Here is a 24,807-nt window from a genome sequence, read left to right as displayed (position 1 = left end):
AGCAAGACCCTGTCTCATAAAAAAGAAAAAAGTTCATAACTTTTGAAGACATCTCACAAAATTCTCTTTTTTACTTGTAGCCACACTGTAACTTCATGCTGAGGACAACTAGAGGATAGGAATGAAGTCTTATTCTGTATACCTTTGGTATTTAGAATAGTACCTGATAATTTAGCTATTTGATCAATAATTGTTTATTGAGTAAATTGAATTTAAATTGTTTATTGAATGAAATGTCAGCCCAGCCACTAGTTGCCAACACAGTTGTATGTGTGGAAGTATCATCTGCCCAGTTGGAATTTCACCTGACCTTGAGTAATAGGCATGCTTCTTAAAAGTTATATGTGTATTTTACTTTGGTAAGCAAAATCATTTAAAATGTACCAGTTTAGCTCACTATAATCTTATTGTCAATTACATCCTTAAAGCTAAGAATCCTTTTGTAAGATAAATTCTCCCTGAGTATAATAACTCAGAAGTACTGATTTTTTATATTGAGGCACACCCTCTGGTTTTGTCTAAAAAAGTTACTATTCACTTATACCTTGTCAAAGGACTTTTTAATGGTTCTAAGTGCCTTAAACAAATTTCATTCTGTAAACTAGAAGCCTATCTCCTAAAAAGTCATTTGCTTGTATTTTTGCCCAGCTTTATTAGATATTTTGCCTGAAGGTCATAGAGACTACAGTCAGAGAAACCTACATTCCCACTGCTACCCTTCACCAGGTATATCCTTGTGCAGGTTATTAACCTTATTAGCTTTAGTGTACTAATTTCCCCAAAATGGAGATAATAATATCTACTTTGTACTTCCCCAAAATGGAGATAATAAGGATTAAATGAAATAATATCAGTGGAACATCTAATATTGTCCTTGGTTTATAGTAGGGACTCAATTAACAAGTAACTATTATTATTCAAACTCTACAATGAAATTCTCACTCATATTATTATTTGGTTTATTTTTTTTTTTATTCTGTTGATTTAAGACCCTCAGCAATTAAATTGAGTTCATAACACCAGGTTTCATAGCGATAGGCCATGCGGATTTGGGCTACGTTTGTCCTCCGGATATCATTTCCAGCAGGGCCTTCCTCAAGGTAATTGTCGCCCAGAAACTTTACTTTCTCCTATAAGAGAAAAGGATGCAGAATGATTGTTGTCTCTTTTCACACTGGTATAGACAATAATTGCATTCTTTACAAAAATTCCTTCCTTATGTTAGCCACTGACAAAAGAATAATAATAATAAACCATTAAAAGCACTCATCTAGTGCCTCAGTGTTCACAGTCTGCTGAGTAATCAAGTGTATTTTACTTCCCTTGCCCAAAAGGCATAGGCAAAGAGAATAATCCCTTCTAGTCCTTGTCCATAGTAACTGCATGTAATTCGTGGGCCAATTTTTCCACATGTGTTTCCCATCTACTTTTTCGATATTCAAGTTAGCAGACCCTATACTCAGAAGGGAAGCCATTTGAGGACAGATCTACCTCATGAGAAATTCCACACTGCAAGACACTGTTCCTTGCTACTTCGCACATATCACAGGTGCTCAGCTTGAAGACTTGTGCAGCAATAGCATATTCTTCCATTAGGGGCTCCTGCAGTTAATTATTAAACAAGGAAAAAAGAGGAATGAATTAATAAATAATATGTATCCTGCACAAAAGAAAATAGTGAAATACCTTTATTTGACTTTCAAATTCTGGATGGGAAAAAACAGTTCAGCAAAATACACTTGTATTGCCCAAGTCCATACTATACCTTAGTAAAGTGGAATTGCATTGGGTCATCTGTGGACAGTGAGATCATTAGCCCTTTCTGAAGGAAATTCAAAAAAGGATTTTTGGCATACTCTAGAAATAGGCTATTGTTACTTAGTGGTGACATGGCGATGGGAATCTGGGCTAAGAAAAACAAGTACTGTAACACAGGACTCTGAAAAAGAAAAGTGAAAAAATACTTAAAGATGTTGAAAAAGAAATACAAACTAGAAACACTACAATCTCATGATCTGCCTTAAGCTTCAGCTTTCAACAAAATTATCACTTGTTCTTCAAGTCCCTTAGTAAGGAGAATTTAGGAGTTTTTCAATGTAAATGCTATTTAGGATAAATGTATTTAGGATACATTAATTTTCAGAAGCAGTGAGTTAAACCAGATTGTTTATTCGATCTATAATTGCCTACATTAGATGATCTGTCTCAGGCAAAAGACTTTGCCTTGAAACATTCTTTTTTTTTCCCTCTCTCTACAAGAAAGCTCTGACTCTCACAAAAAACATCTTGAAGCATGCTATAACAAGAAATCTGGCAAAAACTAGCTTAAGGAAAGCCAGGCCATCTCTGAATTATCCCTTGTCAGGATTCTAAGCTAGAAGTCAGGACATCTATGTTAACATATCTCTAACAGCAACTAGCAAGGTAATCTTGAGCAAGTCCCTTTACTCCTCTCTGTAGAATGAACTGCACTAAACTAAAAAATCTTTTATGCTCTACTTGAATATGATTCCAGTGTCGATAATGACTTGTGACAGTATGTTTGGCTAAGGGAAAAAAGATTCCTCTAGCTCCAATGTAAAAATTAAGAAGAGAGCTTCCAACTCACCTTTTTTAAATTTAGGCCATGAGATATATTATCTGCTGTCATGAATGCTGTCATGAGATGGGTGAGGGCTCCAGCTTCCCCACAGTGAGGTCGGAACAGAAACGTATTCATGCCTCGTTCCCTGGGGAAATACAACTGCTATTGGAATCACAGGTTCTGAGTATGGAGTGATTCACAAGAAAATTCAGTAGAAAAATGAACACTCTGGAAGGAAGTAAGCCATCCAAAGGATTCAGCAAAACAGTCCCAAATCATAATCTTAACTCTTTCTAAATACAAAGTTTCTAAAAAGAGGCAGCAGAGGATATGGGGGTAAGGAAGTAAATCAAGTGTTGATTGCCTGGATGGAAATACCTTCAGTCTCAATAGGAAATTTACCAATATCAACATCTCATCATTTATTCTATTCTATTCAAACTTTAAGGGAGAAATGTTTCCAGAAAACCCCAGTATAATATTCCTCTACTTATTCCTTACCCAAATATATCAAGAAGGGTAAAATATATGAAGTGTTATAATTAATTACACAATGATTAGTATAAATTCCTAAACTTCTCCCCCCAAAAAATGAATTGTGAAAGTTATTGAAAGCATCAAAATATCAATCTCTGCCCCTAAGTAAATAAATTGAAGAAAAAAGTTAAGAGAAGGAAATTTCTGATTTGGGCCCGTTGGAACCATCACAGTAATGCATGAGACCCTTGACCACCTTTAGTGCCAATATATGTGGAAAGAGCTGTGTCAAATAGACCCTCCTAGCTCCAGTTCTCTCCTGCTTACTTTCTCAGGCTGTTGAGCACCATGATGTTTGCATACATGTAGTAAGCGTAGTAAGTGTAAGATGGATTCTTTTCCAATGTCCACTCTTGGGGCTTGGGACTCTTAGAGGAGAACATGTGGCCACTGTGTTTGGACTCATCATCCACACTGTCAAAGCCAGTGATCTGTTAGGAAAAGTGAGTCATGCAATGGGTTCAGTTCAACTGCAGGGTCCCAGTCCTCACACAAACTTTCAGGTCCAAAGGCACAGACCAAACATAAAGAGATAAGCACCAAGAATTCATCATAATCAGGTAGGAAGGCGGGTTGATGAGCAGCAGTATGAAGGCCTGAAGGGTCATGCTTACATGCTTGAGGAAGACACTGAGTTCTGGGTCAGCCTGGGGGTTGATGGTGGCCTCAAACACTGGCATGAAAATATTCTCCAGCATTTTTCCAAAATGTGGAAGGAAATTCTTGGAACGGAACACATCACTAGAGACAAGAATTAAGAGAATTTAGGAGAAAAAAATGATTTTTAGGACTGATAGCCCTAGTATGAGGGAACCAGAGGACCGAATGTCATGCACAGGAAAAGACTTGGTGTATCTATCCTAGGTCCATGCTCCTCATACATTCTTCTTGGTCCCCTATAGAGAGGGATTCAGTTTGGGCTGCACATAGGAAGTAAAAGTTTTTTGGTGTACCCTATTCCCCCATCTTTTTTACAAATCTTTGTCATAAGAAAACTAAACCTTCACAGCTAAGTCCTCATAGAGGAATATAGCAAGTATGTCATAAAAGTTTCAATATATGTGTGCAGCTACAAGACAGTGAGCATGAAATGATTTCCAAGAATACCTCTGGTCTGCAATTTAACAAACTCTTATATAGCAGTTAATATATCCCAACCACTCTTCTAAGTGTCCAGAAATATTAGCTAATGTAATCCTCATAACAACTCAATAAGTTAGGTATTGTTTTTAACCTTGTTTTAGAGATGATGAAACTAAGGCACAATGGGGTGATATGACTTAACCCAAGGTAACACAGCGAAATGGTAGAGCCAGGATTCAAGTATCACCACTCTCGGTCCAGAATCTGTACTCCTAACCAACCTACTGCCTCTCTGCCTATTAGACAGGAAGTATTATCCCAGTCAAAAAATTACTTTTTTGGTTAAAGAGACAGGATGAAACTCTTACATTGCAGTAGGTCACACAGAACACAAAGACAGGTAGCCAGAAAATACATAAACACCTAAGTTAGATAAAAGATCAATGATACTGAATAAACCGAAAGAGAAGCCATCCCTGAAGGCGATGAATGAGAGCAGAGAGTATGAAAGGGAGATGACATCCTCAGCAATACCATTGATAAATACTCTTTGATTGTGGAGAACTTGAGCACTTGTAGGTGGGACAATTGACAGATAGTAGTAAAAGAAAGCCACATCCCAGTAGAGATGAGCATGGGAAAGAATGGACTTGACACAGAGAAGACCAGGTGAAAGACAATGTATACCAAACTACATAGTTCTTATTCTATCTTAGTTTTAATCATTCTCAGTAAGTTATTTATGATCTTCATAAAGCTAGAGGACTGAACTGAAATGATCTTCCTAACTCGTGTCTGTGGTTAAGAGTGCTGTACCCAGAGTGGACAAAACCAAGCATCCAGGACCCAATAATGAATGCTGTTTTAACAAAGCTGATTTCTATCTAGATGGGCAACACATTCCTTGTTCATACAGGGGAGTTGAAGCAGATGAGACAAGTGCAGGCTCTAGAGTTTCTAGAGGTACATACTAGATCCTGGGGACCTGGATCATCCATGTCATGTTGGGGCAGTGGATGCGATTGCGGACAAACCAGGAGGAGAGTTTGTTCCACTCATCAGGACTGCGGCCATAGATAGACAGGCGGGGCTCAGCATGCTGGTACTTGGCCTCCACCAGGTCTGCACCTACCTCCTGCAAAGCCAAGAGAGAAGTTCAAGCCAGGGATTCCCACAAGTTTCTCTGGGGTCTAGGGAGAGGAGATTCCCTTTATAACTCTTCCTTTCAGAATCTGAAAAGGCTAGGTCCTTAATCAGTCTCAAAACCACACCCTTAATTTCTCTACCTTAGGAATAGAGGTCTTTAAAAATCATTAGAGTGGATGTTTCAGAAGAAATTCTTATATTCATTTGTGTAGTGTTTGGACCCAGGGAGAGCATCCTCCCTCCCTCCCTCCCTCTCTTCCTTCCTTCCTTCCTTCCTTCCTTCCTTCCTTCCTTCCCTCTTCCCTTTCTTCAAGAATGATGCCAGGTGCCATAGATCTGATTGGTTCCTCCTCACCTTGATGATAGTGGCGAAATATTCTCCATTAATGTAATTGTCTGTCTTCAAGTAGAGGTCCCGTAGCTCACTTGCTCCTACCGGATTATATTTGTCATTGAACTTATCAAAACGCTGGAAGGTCTGGCGTCCCTGAATCAGGAAAAATTGCAGAAATGTATTATCAGAGCTGTCTGGACACAGAGAGCTAGGAAATAGTCAAGCAGAACTGGGTTCTGGTAGTGGGGGAGGGCATTGGGCTCCAAGAATGGAATTTGGGACAGGTGACAATGAGCAAACTTCAAAATTGTCTGTGGTGCTTTCAGGCATCGTGGCAAGCCAAGATAGTTAAAAGAGCTCTGAAAGGGAGGGCCTGTAGGAGAAAGACACGTGAGGTTCTGAGTATTAGAGTGAAACTGACATTGGCATTTCAACCTACAGCATGAACATCCAGAGAATCAACAGTCAGGTCATAAGGATGCATTTTTAATTTCACAAAAAGTTCCTTTAGGGTCAGATTCTTCTCTTTGGTGCTATGGACCACTCTGTCAGCATCAGTTTGGTAAGATTTCTTAATAAAACGCAGGAGATGTTTCTGGTTCATGCAAGCGGCTGCATGGATATGAGTGTCCACCTGTATGTACATTCAAAGAAAGAAAAAAACATCAATCAGCCTTAGTTATGATACTCTGTTTAGAGGATATGGTGCTGCAAATCCCACTGTGTTGGGACAAAGTAAATAATGAGGATGTGAGCTGACAGTTGGTGGAGGTGGTCCAGCAATAAAAAACCCGTTACAACTGTGATGTGTCCATGTGAGGATGTGGAAGATTCGGCTAGATGCAATAATAATGTTTGCTTCTTCCGTATATCTGTACATCCAATTTACTTCCTACGTCTGACCCACACATTCTTCAGGACCATTCTTCACTCCTGAAACACAGCTGGAAGTGAAGTCAATACCATAACTTTCAGCCTCTAAGGATAAAGGATTGAAATGATGAAGCCATGACACGGTGATGGCTTTTATGAGGTAGATATTCTTATAACTAAATTTTATACACTGAAATTTCAGCAGATTAAGTAATTAGTCCAAAGTTGTATAGGCAGCTGAGCCAGGATTTGGGCCTGAATCTCTGCTCATACATTTCCTATTCACACTTCCTTGGAATCGTTTTAATGGTCAGAATACATCTTGAAAGTGTTTCTAGTTGATTGGATTTCACAATCTCTAGGCTAGCTCATTTGATATTCACAATCCTCATGTGAACTGGACTGTGCAGATTTAGTTCCCAATTTGACAAATGAGGACTGAAATGAAAATATGTCATCACTTCCTCCAAGGTCTTACAGTCAGGAATTCAAAGAAAAAGGGCTAGAGGGAAGATCTTTCGAATTCTAGAATGGTCATTTTTGATTTTTTTGGTTGTTATTTTTGTTTTGATGATAACTATAATTTTTTATGCCAAAAATGTGGCAAACCTTTCTGTGGGGAAAACAGTCGAAATGGCACTTAACTCTAACCCATTAGACATAATCTGTCATCTGCTTTTACTAAAGTCCACCAAACCTGTAGAAATCTTAGGTTAATCAGAAACACACTGTTGTCTTGTGCTTCTCAATAAATAATTGGATTGCTTTTGCCCAGGAATTACCTCAGAGCAACTAAAATGTTTACCTTCCTGCAGTTATAAAAATCTCGGTGGGGGTTGTTTTTCAGCTCTTTTAACTCGTCCATCTCGTTGAGCATCTGATGGACCTGGAACTTGGAGGAGAGGAACTTCAGACGCCGGTGGGTATAGGTCTTACTGTGAAAAATAAAATTAGGTAATTCCAAAAAGTTTCAGACATTCAAGGAAAACAGTCACAATTTCCAAACTATCAGGACCTTTACCATGCCTAGGAAATAATTATTGGAACAAACCTTTCAGTTTACTCTTCAGTTAATCTCATTGAGAAGTAGTGGGCTCCAAGGGCTTAATCTTTTCAACAATGTTGGACATAATAATGAGGGAGAACTTGGAAAGATATCTTAAAACCCCGTGGAGAGAGTGTTGTTCAAAATTAAAGGCCCTGGCTTTGGGGTCAGCAGATTCGAGTGCAAATCCTGGCTCACCCAGCTGTGTCACTTTTGGCAAGTTCCTTAACTCATCAAAGTCTTAGCTCATAAAACTGAAATTATGAAAATAACCACCTCACAGAGCAAGTGTAAGGCATAAAAGGAACAATGTGCATGAAGGGTTTAATATAGTGTTTGAACATAGTAAGCATGTAGTAAACACTTAGTCTTACTATCAGTAGTCATAGTACTAGTTGTTTAGGTCTCGCTAAACACTTACACAGGTCCTTGAGCAATTAAAGCAAGTAAAAAATTCATATCATCTAAGAAGGTGTCCAGATTTGGATAAGGAAGTGGCTTAGGCTGATCTTTGCTGGCTGCTGCTTCGTTAGGATAGACGTAAACTACACCGTCCTTCATTTTGAGGTGATAGCCCAGGTTTTCAGGAAGGTTGTCTGTTCGGAAAGGGTCCTCTCCCTTCTTCACAGGAGGAGTAAAGACTTTTTCAATCAAGCACAGAGTAATATATTAGCACATAGGATGAACGACCACATAAAAATAACCAAAATCTGAAATACTACAACGTCTCTTTAGCTTGGAATTCAGTACTTAAGTTGTAATTATCTATAAAGCTAACCTTTATTTTTGCATTATTTTTCAAAGGTGACTTAATAGTAAAAAATAACTATAAAAATAATATGTTGGCCGGGCGTGGTGGCTTGTGCCTGTAATCCCAGCACTTTGGGAGGCCGAGGCAGGTGGATCACCTGAGGTCAGGAGTTTGAGACCAGCCTGACTAGTACAGTGAAACCCCGTCTCTACTACAAATACACAAATTAGCCGGGCTGTGGTGGCACACACCTGTTATCTCAGCTACTCAGGAGGCTAGGAGTAGAGAGTTCGAGGAGAATCACTTGAACCCGGGAGGCACACGTTACAGTGAGCTGAGATCACACCACTGCACTCCAGCCTGGGTGACAGAGGGAGACTCTATCTCAAAAAAAGAAAAATAAAATAATATGTTATCTAGTGTAAGAATGATTTTTCAATTTATTTGGAAGAACTGTTTACATAAAGTAATCGATATACTACTTAGAAACAATCTTCATTATTTAATGAAGTTGGTCATCAAAGGCTTTCTGTTTAGAGCATATTATTAGGTCTTAGATAATAAGATAAGAATAAAAGTCAAACTACAGTTAAAAAAATAGAGTTTAGATCTTTAGCTTATTTAAGCCAATCTTTTTCATTAGGCTTAATTTAGAATGTTTTCTGAAATAGGCTTTTAAAGATCAGTTTTGGGTTCACAGTAAAATTAAGTAGAAAATGCTGTTTCCAGGCTGGGCACCGTGGCTCACGCCTGTAATCCCAGCACTTTGGGAGGCCAAGGTAGGTGGGTTGTTTGAGGTCAGGAGTTCAAAATCAGCCTGACCAACATGGTGAAACCTCATCTCCACTAAAAATACAAAAGTTAGCTGGGTGTGGTGGTGTACACCTGTAGTCCCAGCTACTCAGGAGGCTGAGGTAGGAGAATCTCCTGAACCTAGGAGGTGGAGGTTGCAGTGAGTGAATTTGTGCCACTGCACTCCAGCCTGGGTGACAGAGTGAAACTCCATCTCAAAAAAAAAAAAAAAAAAGAAAGAAAGAAAGGAAAAAAAGAAAATGCAGTTTCCCCACAGCCCTTGCACCCACACACGCACAGCCAGTCTCCACTCTGGGCATCCTTCATCAGAGGGTCCATTTGTTATAACCGATGAATCTACATTAACACCTTATAATCACCCGAAGTCCATAGTGCACATTAGGGTTCACTCAAAGCCTATGAGTTTTGGCAAATGTATAATAACATATATCCACTCTTATAGTATCATACAGAATAGTTTCGCTCTCCTAAGAATCCTCTGTGCTCCACCTAAAGTGGTTTTAATGTAAAAAAGAGATATAAAATAAATTATTATTGTAACAGTAATAATTCTTATGAGAATTATTTTTCCCACCTTTTAAAGCACATACAATTTCTGCTAAAGGAATTGAGAAGAGATTAAGTGGATGTGTTCCCTTCTTTCCACTGCTAGCAGTTTCAGCCTGAAGAAGCCATGAACACATTTCACACTGTGCTAGCAGTTTCAGCCTAAGGAAGCCATGAACACATTTCACACTGTCAGAGCCTTTAAGAATTCATCCTTTTACTTTCAACAAGTATGGTCATTTATGCCTCTTCACTGCTGTGCCCAAGGAAGGCATCAGAAAGTCTCCTGTTCGCAAGTGATGCCTACAGCAGCCAAAGTGAGAAAAATAGCATAGAAAAAAAAAACAGTCTTCACATTTCCTATTCAAAATTGGGAGAAAAGGAACCTAAGAGAAGTGAAACAGCATGTTGCTACATCAAATATTAATTTTGAAATCCTTATACTTAAGGATTAATAGCTCACTATTAATGATATAATTACTATTAAAGCATAACTTAGGGGAAATAAAGACAAGACAAACTAAATGTCAATACTATAGAGGATGGGTAAACCACTGTTATGAGTTACCAAACTGGAGACATGTTTAATATGATTTTAATATTAAAAGGAATTACAGACAGGAAGTTATGGAACTGGGGATCTTTAATAATATTACAATTTGGAAGTTCAAAAATATTTTTTTTTTTGAGATGGAGTCTCGTTCTGTCCCCCAGGCTGGAGTGCAGTGATGCCATCTCGGCTCACTGCAAGCTCCTCCTACCTGGTTCATGCCATTCTCCTGCCTCAGCCTCCCAAGTAGCTGGGACTACAGGCACCTGCCACCACACCCAGCTAATTTTTTGTATTTTTAGTAGAAATGGGGTTTCACCGTGTTAGCCAGGATAATCTCGATCTCCTGACCTCGTGATCCGCCTGCCTTGGCCTCCCAAAGTGCTGGGATTACAGGTGTGAGCCACCGTGCCTGGCCTCAAAAATCTAAAATATTTGCCTCCCCAGAAATTTTAGTTCTAGGAATATAATCCTAAAATTATGAGACAATTACAGGAAGATGTGTATATAAAGATCCTTTTTAGAAACAAGTTTTACAAAGTCAGAAATTTAATTGCCTAAAAATAGGAATTAAGTCAATTATGTTCCAGTTATACAATAGAAATCTGTAAAATTATTAAAATCTGATTGTTGAAAAATATGTACTTAACTTTCTACAAAGCAGAAAGTAAAAACTGAGATAAGTAAATAAAGTGCTATAGAAAGTCAGAATATGTAGTTTACATCTATCCAGAAGGCAAGAAATGATAGTATTTGGGCTGCCTCTTGAAAGATTGGGTTGGCTCTGGAGACTTGGACATGTGGTGAGTGAGTGAGAGGAAGGACAGTCTGGGCACAGGGAAGCAAAGCAGCAATCCAGGAGCAGGAAAGTGTTGAACTATGCAGGGAACGAGAACTATTTCCAACCAGAACCAAGAGTATAAAGATGGAACAGAGAAAGTAAGTTCAGAAATAACTTGAGTGGGCTGGGCATGGTGGCTCACGCCTGTAATCCCAACACTTTGGGAGGCCGAGGCGGGTGGAACACGAGGTCAGGAGATCGAGACCATCCTGGCTAACACTGTGAAACCCCGTCTCTACTAAAAATACAAAAAATTAGCCAGAAGTGGTGGCGGGTGCCTGTAGTCCCAGCTACTCGGGAGGCTGAGGCAGGAGAATGGCGTGAACCCAGGAGGCGGAGCTTGCAGTGAGCTGAGACCGTGCCACTGCACTCCAGCCTGGGCAACAGAGCTAGACTCCATCTCAAAAAAAAAAAAAAAAGAAAGAAAGAAAGAAAGAAATAGGTTGAGTGTGCAAGTTCAAAAATAAACAGGCCAGGTGTGGTGCCTCATGCCTGTAATCCCAGCACTTTGGGAGGTTGAGGCAGGCAGATCACTTGAGGCCAGGAGTTTGAGACCAGCCTGGCCAACACGGCAAAACCCCATCTCTACAAAAAAATACAAAAATTAGACGGGCATGGTGGCACACGCCAGTAATCCCAGCTACCCAGGGGGCTGAGGCAGGAGAATCGCTTGAACCTAGGAGGTAGAAGTTGCAGTGAGCCAAGAGGGTGATGCTGCACTCCACCCTGGGCAACAGAATGAGACCTTGTCTCGGAAAACAAACAAACAAATAAAATGTAGTTGGGGGCGAGAGGATGTGGGCCTGAAATGCCAGGCTGAAGACTGGACTTTGCTTTGTAGGTAGCAAGGAGCAGCTAAAGGTTCTTGTCAGAAGGATGTGCTCAGATCTGTGTTTTAAAAATTAGCACCAAAGTAAAGATGAACCAAAAGAGAGTGAGATTGAAATTTAGCAGAGTAGTTAGGAAGCTCTTGTAATCATCTGGACAAGGAGAAGGCTAAGCCTGAATGACGGTTTAGGGAACGGTGAAGAGAGAAAGTTCAGAAAGATGTTGTGCAGACTGAATCAAGCGATTGGACACATGAGGAAATGGGGCCAGAGATGACTATTACTATGGTATTTTTAGACTAGATTACTTATCATCTAGGAGCATATTTTAAATTTAATATTTAATAGTTTAAATAAAAGATATGTTTCATACATTATGTGAGAGAATTGTTACCTGGATAGAAGCTCTCATTTGCTATCCAAGCCTCACCATCAATGTTGCGTAAGTATTTGGAAGGGGTTTTAGGGAACCTCTGAAATGACTTCTGCATGTATTTCTCACGTATGCATAGTGCCCGATACAGACCTTTGCAAACAATTTCAAAATCTTCAACTGTAACCTGCCAAAAAAAAAAAAACTCAGCATATCAGAGTCAATCCCATGAAAAACTGAGAAGTTAGTAAAGCTTATTCTTGGCACCTCCCAGCTCTCCTGTGTAGCACAGCCCATTCTGAGCCTCACCACTCACCTTGCTGCTTCTTAATTGACTTGGGACCAAAATCTCCCTCCCAGAGCAGGTCCTGAAGCTTTTCTAGCTTTTTCGTCTCTTACCTGTCCTACGAGTCTTTCCCTTATAGTCCTGTATTTGTTTTTGGTTTTTGTTACATAGCAGGGATTATCTAGCAAATAAGATTAAAAGAATCCATTCTAACATGGTATATACTTTCTTCCTTCCAAGTACATGTGAATATTTTAAGCACAAGACAATACCTCAGGCCAGGCGTGGTGGCTCACGCCTGTAATCCCAGCACTTTGGGAGGCCAAGGTGGGTGGATCACAAGGTCAAGAGATCAAGACCAGCCTGGCCAACATGGTGAAACCCTGTCTCTACTAAAAATACAAAAATTAGCCGGGCGTGGTGGCTCATGCTTGTAGTCCCAGCTACTCGGGAGGCTGAGGCAGGAGAATCGCCTGAACCTGGGAGGTGGAGGTTGCAGTGAGCCGAGATTGTGCCACTGCATTCCACCCTGGCAACAGAGCGAGACTCCGTCTCAAAACAAAACAAAACAAAACAAAGACAATACCTCAACTGAAAGACTATATGACTCAAATTGTGAGAATTCAAACCACTTGGTCAGTGAGGGAAATATTTTGGGATGAATAAGGGGTCACAAATCTCTCAAACCCATGTACTGCCTTCTTCAGCTATGATGATCACAACATCATTCTGTGAGAAGTTAGTCTTTTAGATGATTTTATTTCTGGGTAAAAATTGAGAGATTCTAGAGGAAAGCTTCATTAGACCTGCTGGAAATTTCCCCTGCCCCCATTCCCAACTCCTGACTGGGCCAGGCAGGCATGCCCAAGTAGTTATAACTTGAAATCACTGAATGTTCATTATCAGAACCCAAAGACTTTTACTCTGGGACTAACATATGCTTGTCCCCAATAGTTTAAGGTCCAAATATTGATCCTGAATTAGTTTAACTATTTTAAAGACCTGCTGACCTTGGCCAAAAGAGTCTGGCACAGGTGCTAGGTCTGGGGGTCTGCTTCCATGCTTCCAACGGCACGTGTAGCTCATTGCCACCTAATAGGCCACTAGCCTATCAGGTCCTCCAGAATGAGAGCTGGGTCTCATTCACCTTCATGTTCTCAGCACACAATGCCTAGCACAGAAGAGATGCTCAATAAAGACTGATTAAATTGAATCAAGTGTTTAGCAGGAATTAATGATCTTGGGAACTGAGCCCTGGTTTCCCCTTTGCCTCTGTTTAAATTACAAGGGTGAAGACTAATTTGGGTACAGACTACAACCAGGTAGAGCGTAGAGTATTGCTCAGCAGCCCACATTCAGCCAACAGGCACAGCAACATACTTCGTTTTTCGCAGTCTCCAGGTCAAGGTTTCAGGTGCCCTCCAGCTTTCACAGGAGGAGAAGCTACTCCTTGACTTCTGTACATTTTGTTCGTCCTCCTAACCTCTTTGTTTTTATTGTTGTTTTCATTTCTATCAAGCATGCAGGTATGACGTTTATCTCCAAATTTTTACGTTATTTTGAATTCTGGAGTCCTCCAAACTGTGTTTTCCCTGTACTCATCTCTATTAGGCATTTCTTTTTAGTTATTTAGTGCCTAAACCCCCTGACATTTAGAGAGCACCCATGTTATACAGAAAATGAATAAGCAAGAATGAGGTGCGTTTAATTGCCCTCATTTAAGTATCTTAGGACTGACTCTAAGTGGGTCAGTTACATGAGAAGGGGACCCAGCACTGGTCATTAAAACTATATTTGGAGCATCGACTGATGGCTGCACAGCAGTTTCACCAATATAATGCTGATTCTGCAAGTCCCTGTGGCAGAGATTTATTAATTGACCAACTGTTCTGGATGAGACAAGCAGGTCAAGTTGTTTGTGACGTGACTTTACTATCCCTGTGGCATACTAGAGTCTGTTCCAAGTAATGATCTACTATGTAACCATCTGCAATGAAATTGGAGAGTTCAGCTCCTCAAAACACAATAGCCTCATTAGGATTCTCTAACCTCTCTCTCGTCTTCCTTCTTTTCTCTGATTCCTTCTTTTTTCTCTTCCCTCTCTCTTTCTCTGGATCTGTTTTCTTTGGTTGGTTTATGCTATCTGCAACCCTTCTCACTATCCTAAGTCTGCTGGGGTCTTTCTTTTCCCCAGAGACTCCGTGCCTCCACAGAGACCCCTTTTTCTGATTTATGATAACATCAGTGAGATTTGACCACTCTACTGCTCTCTTTGATCCTTTTTGCCAAAATGTGTCCATTGTATTCTGTAACATACACACTGCATTCTACTCCATATTCTCCATGTGCAAGCAAATGAGATAGAGGATAAATTATGTGGGATGATAAAAACAACAGAAATATAAGACATACCATATTAGTAGTGAAATGCAATAATAAAGTGTAACAAAGTACAGGTGAGCTAACACCTCCCTCAACAGGAAGGAGAAGAAGGTAAGGAGCTAGAACTATCAAGCTGAATGGCTTCCTGGTTGCTAAGTCTGAGTGGCAAGGACCAACTCACCCCAGAGGCATAGTCACCAGTGATCTGCACTCTCTGAAAATCAGGCACGGTCTGGTAGGTTGGAGATGAGGAAATGTATTCATCAATGTGGGACAGTTTGGTGGAAGATGTTTCACTTAGTGGAATGGACAAATTAACAGTCTTCCGTCCTTGGAAACGCTTTTTTCTGGGTTCGAAATTTAAAAGTAAGAGTTAATTTTGTCTTCATCAGGCATTTCACTGTGACAGATAGATGTTTCTCTATACGATTTTATTCTGAGAACAGAAAGTAAAATTTTAAATGTGGTTGGGTATCAGAAACAGGATCCAAGCATAGTGGGAGGAGAAATCACTGAAGACACATGACAGTGTGCCCCTCCCCCTGGTCTACCTTGGAACAGCCTTAGCAATCCTAGAAGACCTTCACCATGACAGCCTTCTTCCCAGGCAATCCACTCCCAGCTGAACAGGCAGTCTAGGTACTACAGAAAACACAGGCTATGTCAGTTACTACCTGTATCATTTTATTCATGTTCCTTAAACACAGATAAAGGAGCTCCCATTTATCCACCTAAAAAAAAATGGTGCAAACATGACTACCTTATAGGATTTCTATGAGATTTAATGTGTACAAAATGCCTAGCAGAGTACCTGGAACTTGTAAGGTATTTAATATTATTTTCTCAAATCAACAAGTATTTGTTGAGTTTGACCCAAGTTTATTGCTTTGACCCAAGTCCTATGTTAAGTCCTATGGGGGACACCAAAGGAGGTGGATTGCTGTTCTTTCCTTAAAGATGTAAAACCAAGAGAAAGACAGCAGTATAGTCTTTTCCCCATGAAGCTGGTGGGATCGGGGGAGGACTTAAGGAGAGGATTCCAACAAAGTGGTTAGTATAGGTTTGAGGTTTGAGGACTAAAGTGTGGCCAGTAGTGAATCCTAGAGTGGTTCAAATAAAGGAAAATAGATTTGGTGGGGAGGGATTTTCAAAGACCGCTTGGGGGAGGCAGCAAGTATGCATCACAGACGTAGGATGGGCAGGGCATGAGGGCAGAAATAGAGAGCAGTATTCCTCAGGCCAGGAGGTGGTCAGACTAACTGGAAGGCAGGATTCACGTCAGGGAGCATAACACTAAGATTGGCTAGGGACAGTCTGAAGATGAAGGCTCTTGTGTCCCAGTTTATATAATTGTTGTGTGTAAATTGAATATGTTCACAGCAGCCATTTGCCCACTTTGGTTTGAAATAATTCTATGGTATCTCGAAGTCCTCTTGCTTAGATGGGTAGGGAGGCTTCAGTCAAGGGAGATGTGAACGAGATAGGAGGCTCACTGCTTTCTTCTTTTTTCATCATTGGCTCCTCACTCTACTCACTCTAGCATATCCAGTGTGGGGGGAAAAGGAATTTTTTTTTTTTTTTTTGAGACAGAGTCTCACTCTGTGACCCAGGCTGGAGTGCAGTGGGGCAATCTCAGCTTACTGCAACCTCCGCCTCCCAGGTTCAAGCGATTCTCCTGCCTCAACCTCCCAGGTAGCTGGGATTATAGGCGTGCACCACCTGCCTGGCTAATTTTTGTATTTTTAGTAGAGACAGGGTTTCACCATGTTGACCAGGCTGGTCTCAAACTCCTGTCCTCAAGTCATTCACCCACCTTGGCCTCCCAAAGTGCTGGGATTACACTTGTGAGCCACTGTGCCCAGCCTTAGGAATTTCTAACTCTGGCAGAGTTCTTCCTCTGAATTGAACATCATTTGGATAAATTAAAGCATTTCTTCCCTGGCAGATACCCCTCCTTAGGTGCCAATATGCTAAGCATTCCGTTTACACCACTTACCTCCTGGCTTCTATGGAGGTGGACAGAGTCTCCAGATGGAATATGTGTGCTTGCATCTCACGATGAGAAATTGGACAGATCTCATCCACATCAAAGGGGGAAATCTCCTGACGACCTCCTTCATCTTTGACTTCAGAGGCAAACACTTTTTCAGCAAAGCTGCGCATTGCATCATCAATTTCTAAAAGAGGTTTTCACATATTAGTGTTCAAGCCCCTTTTCAAAAGTCATCTGAGAGTTTCTGCTATGTGTAAGGCATGAGACAGGGACTCTGCTGCGTGCATGGCTCCCCTGCTTTCCAACCAGGGTCCCTGAAACACCGCAGAGCTCAGTGCCTGTTCTCCTTTTAGTGGGTTTCTGTGTGGGTGCCTTGAAAATATGCTCTCAGAAACATGGGTCAGATTCTGGTAGCACATTTCGGAATAGTCCTAAAGGTGGTCCTAAAGATGAGACTGGGCTCTTGTGGGACCAGCACCTCATGTAAGATCACCTGTTTCTGGCAAGGCTAAGTTTGATTTCATAGTTTGAACCATGCAGCACAGTTCTTCCCATTAGGTTGGTGGAGTTTTTCTGATGGTTTTGAAGATGTGGATAGGATTATTGGTCCTTGGAGTTTCTCTTGCTAAGGAGAACCAGTGATTCCAGTGATCTAAGTAGTTCTGAGAAATAAATGTGTATTTTAGGGCCTTTCTTCTACCTAAGACAGATACTGTGTTTCTCTCACACATCAAATCTTGTTTTCTTCAAATCCAGACAACTTTGTGATATGCTGCTGTGTGCAGGGAGGGGACCACTGACATTTACTACCTAGTACTGGAAGTCCCATTTCTTGTGGACATGGGCCTCCGTAATCAATGACCCTTGGAAGGCCAAGTTTACTTGTATATACCCTAATTTTCCCATTCTTAAAATGAGGGGAGATGATGCTTCTTAGTTTGGCAATGAATAACCCCAAGACCCTCAGGATGTAAGAAAACCAGTGTCTCAGGGCCCGGTGGCTCATCCCTGTAATCCCAGCACTTTGGGAGGCCGAGGAGGGTGGATCCCTTGATGTCAGGAGTTGAGGACCAGTCTGGCCAACATGTGAAACCCTGTCTCTACTAAAAATACAAAAATTAGTTGTGCATGGTAGTGCACACCTGTAATCCCAGCTACTCAGGAGGCTGAGGCAGGAGAATCACTTGAACCCAGGAGGCAGAGGTTGCAGTGAGTGGAGACTGCACCTCTGCACTCCAGCCCGGGTGACAGAGCAAAACTCTGTCTCAAAATAGAAAAGAAAAGAAAACCAGTGTCATCAAATAGGATGGTGATGGCCATCAAGTATCTGCCTTTCTGTTAAGTTCCACTGTGTTCTCCAGATCCTCAGTGTTTTCTGTCTGAATAATCATTACCTCTAATACTTTTCCTAGTATTTCCAGCAAATAGCTGGTAGCAATAATGACAATGGCAAATAGCTAGCTATTTGGAGCAACAGTAGAAGACAGAAACATTCCCCACAGGATGACAGAGCAAACTGTATGCAGAGAGAAAGATGCCCCCATCCATTAATGTCTATACAGACCTGCAAAAGTCCATCTTTTCTATTGTAAATTAAGTAGATGTCATGTGTTCAAGCTCCCTGCTCTGCACTTAACACCTCCTACATCTTCCTCTATTTCCATTTCTTTATCTGTAAAGTGGAAATACTAATACCTACCCAACCTCGCTGGCAAGACTGTTGTGACATGAAGTGAGATAGTGTATGTGGAAATGCCTTAAGACAAGTAAAGCACCAGATTAAACTGAATGAGGTAATGTGTAGCATTGGTCAAACAGACATTTGGTGTGTGGGGTTAGGTTTGGACTATGAATGAGATGATAAATGATATGACTTAGTACGTGATGAAATGTACATTGGAGATGATAGGAATTGATTCATAACTTCCCCAACAATAACAGTCAGGTCAGCCAGTTTTTAAAACCTGGTTTGTTACAGCAAAGTTAATAGAGAAGCCCACTATGTTGGCCAAACTGCATGCATCTATTTGCCTTGTTAAACTCAAACACCTGAAATGGAAAAGCATCCTTGGATGCTATCAGTAGTCCTTTGGCAAGCACCATGATCCATGAAGGAACAAATGGAACACCAAGTAAATGCATTCGATGGCCTGAGAATGCCTCTACACCCTACTGCCAACTGATCCCCAGAAATAGTGTCACTTCTTCCTAAGCATCATGAGTAAGCACATGCATCTCAAGGGAGAGTGGCAAGCAGAAGTTGGAAGAGGCTGCATGCACCATGAAGGGTAAATGGAAATAGGACAGTTGGTTATGAAGATGAGAATGAGGATGACGCAACTGGTCAGTCATGCTGGATCTGCAGCAATAGTGCTGGAGGCCTCAGGAAGGACAGTATGGAAATGGATGCCCAGAAACCAAATCCTACTTGCTTGATATCTGGCTTTTCCAGAACAAGCATTCATTGTCTGGGACTACACATTTCTATTTGTTTCCTATTTTAAAACAGTATTGTTTTTACTAAGATTGTATCTCTCTAAGCCACTATAGACAGTTGAAAAGTAGAAACTCTACTCTTGAGAAGTAGCTTACATGATGACCAAAAATTATATGGTTGATATTTCCTTCCACTGAATCAACCACTTGTTTTGACTTCATGTAACCACAGCTGAAATTTGACTCTTAATTCAAGAGCTCTGCTTTTCAAAAATACCTCGGGGAGTGGGCCTGGCATGGTGACTCACACCAGTAATCCCAGCCCTTTGAGAGGCTGAGGTGGGAGGATTGTTTGAGGCCAAGAGTTCGAGACTTTGGAGCCTGGGCAACATAGTGAGAACCTCATCTCCACAATTTTTTTTTCCCAAAAATTAGCCAAGCATGGTGGCATATGCATGAAGTCCCAGCTACTCAGGAGACTGAGGTGGGAGGATCGTTTGAGCCCAGAAGGTTGAGGCTGCAGTGAGCCATGTTTGCACCATTGCACTCCAGCATGGGCAACAGAGTGCAAACAAACAAATGAAACATATTTCAGGGAATGGTGGTGATTATGGAAATGAAAAAATGAAACTTGTATTTCAAAAGATAAGTAGATAGGCCAGGTGCAGTGGCTTACGCCTCTAATCCCACCACTTTGGGAGGCTGAGTGGGTGAATCACCTGAGGTCAGAAGTTTGAGACCAGCTTGGCCAACATGGTGAAACCCTGTCTCTACTAAAAATACCAAATTAGCTGGGCGTGGTGGCACATGCCGGTAATCCCAGTTGCCCAGGAGGCTGAGGCAGGAGAATTGCTTGAACCTGGGAGGTGGAGGTTGCAGTGAGCCAAGATCATGCTGCTGCACTCCAGCCTGGGCGACAGAGCAAGACTCTCTCTGTCTCAAGAAAAATAAAAATAAAAATAAAAAAAGAAAATGTGTGTAAGACAGCTGGATGGCCTTGGGCAAACCACATAATAACTGGGAGCCTCAGTGTTCATTATCATAAAGGGGAATGTTAATAATAATAATGTCAGTTTCAGAGAATTGTTATGAAGATTACACAAAAAATACTTTAAAATTATGTATGTACCATACAGAAGTTGGAGATTACTATTATTAACACCGGAAGCGCAACACTCTTGAGAAAAGGAATATCATGCTTGCTTCTTAACCCAACAAGTCCAGAAAAACATGCTTGTTTCTCAGCAGTGCTTTATTAATGTGTAGGAAAGACAAGGTTGTACGCCTTTCATCAGCCACATCTCATCTCCCAAAGGAATTCAGAGGCAGACCTACTATCAGTTAGCAAAAGGACAAGTCTAATTTGAGATTGAGGGGAATAGACAACTAAAGTTATAGTTTTTTTTTTTTTTGAGACAGAGTCTCGCTCTGTCGCCCAGGCTGGAGTGCAGTGGCCGGATCTCAGCTCACTGCAAGCTCCGCCTCCCGGGTTTACGCCATTCTCCTGCCTCAGCCTCCCGAGTAGCTGGGACTACAGGCGCCCGCCACCTCGCCTGGCTAGCTTTTTGTATTTTTTAGTAGAGACGGGGTTTCACCGTGTTAGCCAGGATGGTCTCGAACTCCTGACCTCGTGATTCGCCCGTCTCGGCCTCCCAAAGTGCTGGGATTACAGGCTTGAGCCACCGTGCCCGGCCTAAAGTTATAGTTTTATCTAAAATAGGTTTTTAAGGCCAGGCACGTTGACTCATGCCTGTAATCACAGCACTTTGGGAGGCTGAGGTGGGTGGATCACTTGAGGACAGGAGTTCGAGACCAGCCTGGCCAACATAGCAACACCTCATCTCTACTCAAAATACAAAAATTAGCTAGGTGTGGTGGTGGGCACCTGTAAACTCAGCTACTTGGGAGGCTGAGGCAGGAGAGTCACTTGAACCTGGGAGGCAGAGGTTGCAGTGAGCTGAGATCATGCCACTGCACTCCAGCCTGGGCAACACAGCAAGACCCCATCTCAATAAATAAATAAATAAAATAGGTTTTTATTTTATCTGGTCACAAAAATTCACAATTTTATGTTACTTTTATTTTTATTTATTTATTTTTTTGCACTGGAGTTGCTTTACTAAGGCGAGATTCAATAGGTCCCTTTGGCTAATCTATGCTATTTATTTCAAAATATCAAACAGGCTGGGTGTGGTGGCCCACACCTTGTAATGCCAGAACTCTGGGAGGTTGAAGTGGGTGGATCACTTGAGGTCAGGAGTTCAAGACCAGCCTGGCCAGCATGGTGAAACCCTGTCTCTACTAAAAATTAGCTGGATGTGGTGGTGTGCACCTGTAATCTCAGCTACTCGAGAGGCTGAGGCAAGATAATTAGTTGAACCTGGGAGGCGAAGGTTGCGATGAGCCGAGGTCGCACCTCTGCACTCCATCATGGGCGACAGAGCAAGACTCCATCTTTAAATAAATAAATAAATAAATAAATGTGCCACATGAGGTTTTCTTTAAAAAAAAAAAAAAAAATATATATATATATATATCGTTATACACACACTAGAATCCAGAAAAACCATGAGCTTATTTGCTATGCTATGGGATAGCTATGGTCATTATGAATCTCTGTTGACTTTCAAGGCTATTATTTAATAAACACTGCTGAAAAATAGCCATGTTTCTGAATTAAGGAATAGTATATTTTCTTTAATTGATACTCTGACAAATGGCAACAAAAGTAATGCAATACTCACGTTTCTCTTCAGCTGTATGAAGTAAAATAAAACAAGATAAAATATGTGAACAACTTTCTGTAATCATGGTGGCTATTAATCACTGCTTTGGGGTAGACGCATGTAGATTGCTGTTATTTCAACTCAGCCTTCCAGCTTGTCTACACTTTGCTGCCATCAGAAAGCTTGGGAATATGGTCATTATTCAGCTCTTCATTTTCTTTTCTTTTCTAATATGTCTCTTAACATTGTTAAAAGGCACTCTCTATAAAGTATGATTTTTAAAAATATCTGATGAAGAAAAATGGGAACGCTCATATGATGTTGACAGTTCATTTGGTAAACAATTTAGTAACACCTACCAAACAACCATTTGAGAAGCTATCCTCTGGAAATCATCCTTAAACATGGAAAAAGCTTTAAGTGTCAATATTGTTATCAGAACACATTTATACTTATAAAAATCCATAAAGAGGCCAGGCACAGTGGCTCACGCCTGTAATCCCAGCACTTTGGGAGGCCAAGGCGGGTGGATCACGAGGTCAGGGGATCGAGACCATCCTGGTTAACATGGTGAAACCCTGTCTCTACTAAAAATACAAAAATTAGCCAGGCATGGTGGCGGGCACCTGTAGTCCCAGCTACTCGGGAGGCTGAGACAGGAGAATGGCGGGAACTCAGGAGGTGGAGCTTGCAGTGAGCCGAGATGGCGCCATTGCACTCCAGCCTGGATGACAGAGCGAGACTCTGTCTCTAAAACAAACAAGCAAACAAACAAACGACAACAAAAAAACCCCCCCAAAACCATAAAGAACCTAAGGAATTAGTTAAGAAAATAGAATATACAGTCTTTTAAAATGTTTTTTAGGAAAAGTTTGGGATACCACGGTAAATGGATAAGTTGTAAAGTTAAGCCAAAACATTATCCTGACAAAAGCAGGATATAAAATTACATGTGCAATATAATCGTAACAGTGTCTTTTTAAAAAAATTCTTTAATTTTGCACAGAAAATAGATTGAAAAGAAAAAACACTAAAATGTTAAGAGTGGCTATCTTTGTATAATGGATGTGCAGATTTTTAAAATTATTACTTTTGGCTGGGTGCAGTGGCTAATACTTGTAGTCCCAGCACTTTGGGAGGCTGAGGTGGGCAGATTGCTGGAGCCCAGGTGTTTGGACCAGCCTGGGCAACATAGCGAAACCTTGTCTCTACAAAAAATACAAAAACTAGCTGGGCATGGTGGCACGTGCCTGTAGTCCCAGCTACTCAGGAGGCTGAGGTGGGAAGATCACCAGACCCCAGAAGATTGGGGCTGCAGTGACTCATGATCGTGTCACTGCACTCCAGCCTGGGCAACAGAGTGACACCGTGTCTCAAAAAATAAATAAATAAGTAAAAAATAAAATTATTATTTGTACTGAATTTCCACACTTTCAAAATGAATGTTTATTACTTTTATTTTTTCAGCACAATTTCTATCTCACATGAAACATGTATTGCTTTTATCATTTAAAATTATAACATTATTATTTTAAAAATTACTCTGTGTACAAACCTGGACAACAGAAAGCTATTCTCATGAACTATCAGAATACACACATTGGGTTATTTTTGTCATGTTCATGATTTTCAGCTAATACCATAGCTAGAGTCATTGTGTAGGAGCTGTCTCAGAGCTATGGCAGCACAGGTGTTGTTTAGACTAGCAGAATAGTTATTAAATATTTCACAGAATTTTCTACTGTGATCATCAAAGATGCAACATACATGATAACAGTTTTAGAAACTTATCCACATACCAAAACTAAAAACAAACAAAAAACCCTTGAAAACATTTTATGTTTTCCTGAAATGTATTTTAAAGCTATCATGAACCCCAAATAAAGAATGATCAAAGCTGATATGGTAGCTAAAGGAACAGTTGCATATGAAAAAAGAAAAAAAAACCTGAGCTCTCCAAACACTTTGTACACCTACCTGCGAGTTTGAACAGAGGCATTGTTGCTGAAATCCCTGATTCTAGGATAGCACAGTAGAAAAGGAGAGGAGATCGTGGATGACTGACTGACACTATAAAATATCCTGACATTCATTTTATTATTTTGCTTTGCCCCCTGAAATTTGACCCTTCTCTGCTAAGTGGAGAGAGATGAGCTTTGGACCTATTTATAGCTTGAGGCATTTGATAGTGAAAAACAGGTGAAGCTTTCAGTCTTTACTTTGGGATTAGAAGTTATCTGTGGTGGGTCAAAAACTGCATTTCAGTACTGTCTAAATCTTCCTACAGACTGGATCCTTGGCAAGGGTAGTTCACGATGTGACCACTGATGGTGATTTCCCACCCTAGTGAAACACAAGTCTTTCTGGTTTCTGAAGCTACGATCCTCAGGGTTTCACATCACACAAACAGCTTTCTGTGGTTGGTGAATATGCTGGTACATTCATCAAGCTCTCAACAGACACACACACACGCACGCACACACGCACAGGAATGCATGTTTTTATTAGAAATATATCTGACTTAGCAGAAATTCAGTTGACAGTTTAATGAATTAAGTGGTAAGATTACTTCAAGTCTTACAGAAACTCAGCTGTCCTCCGGAGTGTTCAGTTACCACTTCTCTACTTATTGTTATAATAGGAACAATAGCTTTGTTTTGTATAACATTTTATTGTATGTA

At 40.8% G+C, this 24,807-nt stretch overlaps 1 protein-coding gene across 1 annotated transcript; it reads right to left on the bottom strand.

Moving 5' to 3' along the window:
- Positions 1 to 947: 947 nt before the first annotated feature.
- AMPD1 (adenosine monophosphate deaminase 1) lies at positions 948 to 24,219 on the bottom strand. Its single transcript, XM_033196971.1, is given in 17 exon segments — positions 948 to 1,130; positions 1,492 to 1,602; positions 1,766 to 1,939; positions 2,609 to 2,729; positions 3,389 to 3,552; positions 3,736 to 3,862; positions 5,176 to 5,339; positions 5,706 to 5,837; positions 6,124 to 6,318; positions 7,363 to 7,492; positions 8,024 to 8,243; positions 12,325 to 12,490; positions 15,153 to 15,318; positions 16,968 to 17,148; positions 22,145 to 22,156; positions 24,104 to 24,182; positions 24,184 to 24,219. Coding segments are annotated over 17 exon segments (2,337 nt in total). The 3' UTR covers positions 948 to 971.
- Positions 24,220 to 24,807: the final 588 nt, after the last annotated feature.

This window comes from Trachypithecus francoisi, unplaced genomic scaffold, assembly GCF_009764315.1.
Source record: "Trachypithecus francoisi isolate TF-2019V2 unplaced genomic scaffold, Tfra_2.0 Lachesis_group5, whole genome shotgun sequence".
Taxonomy (NCBI): Eukaryota; Metazoa; Chordata; class Mammalia; order Primates; family Cercopithecidae; genus Trachypithecus; species Trachypithecus francoisi.
Note: the sequence above shows the minus strand (reverse complement) of the source record. Positions and strands in the feature narration are given on the sequence as shown.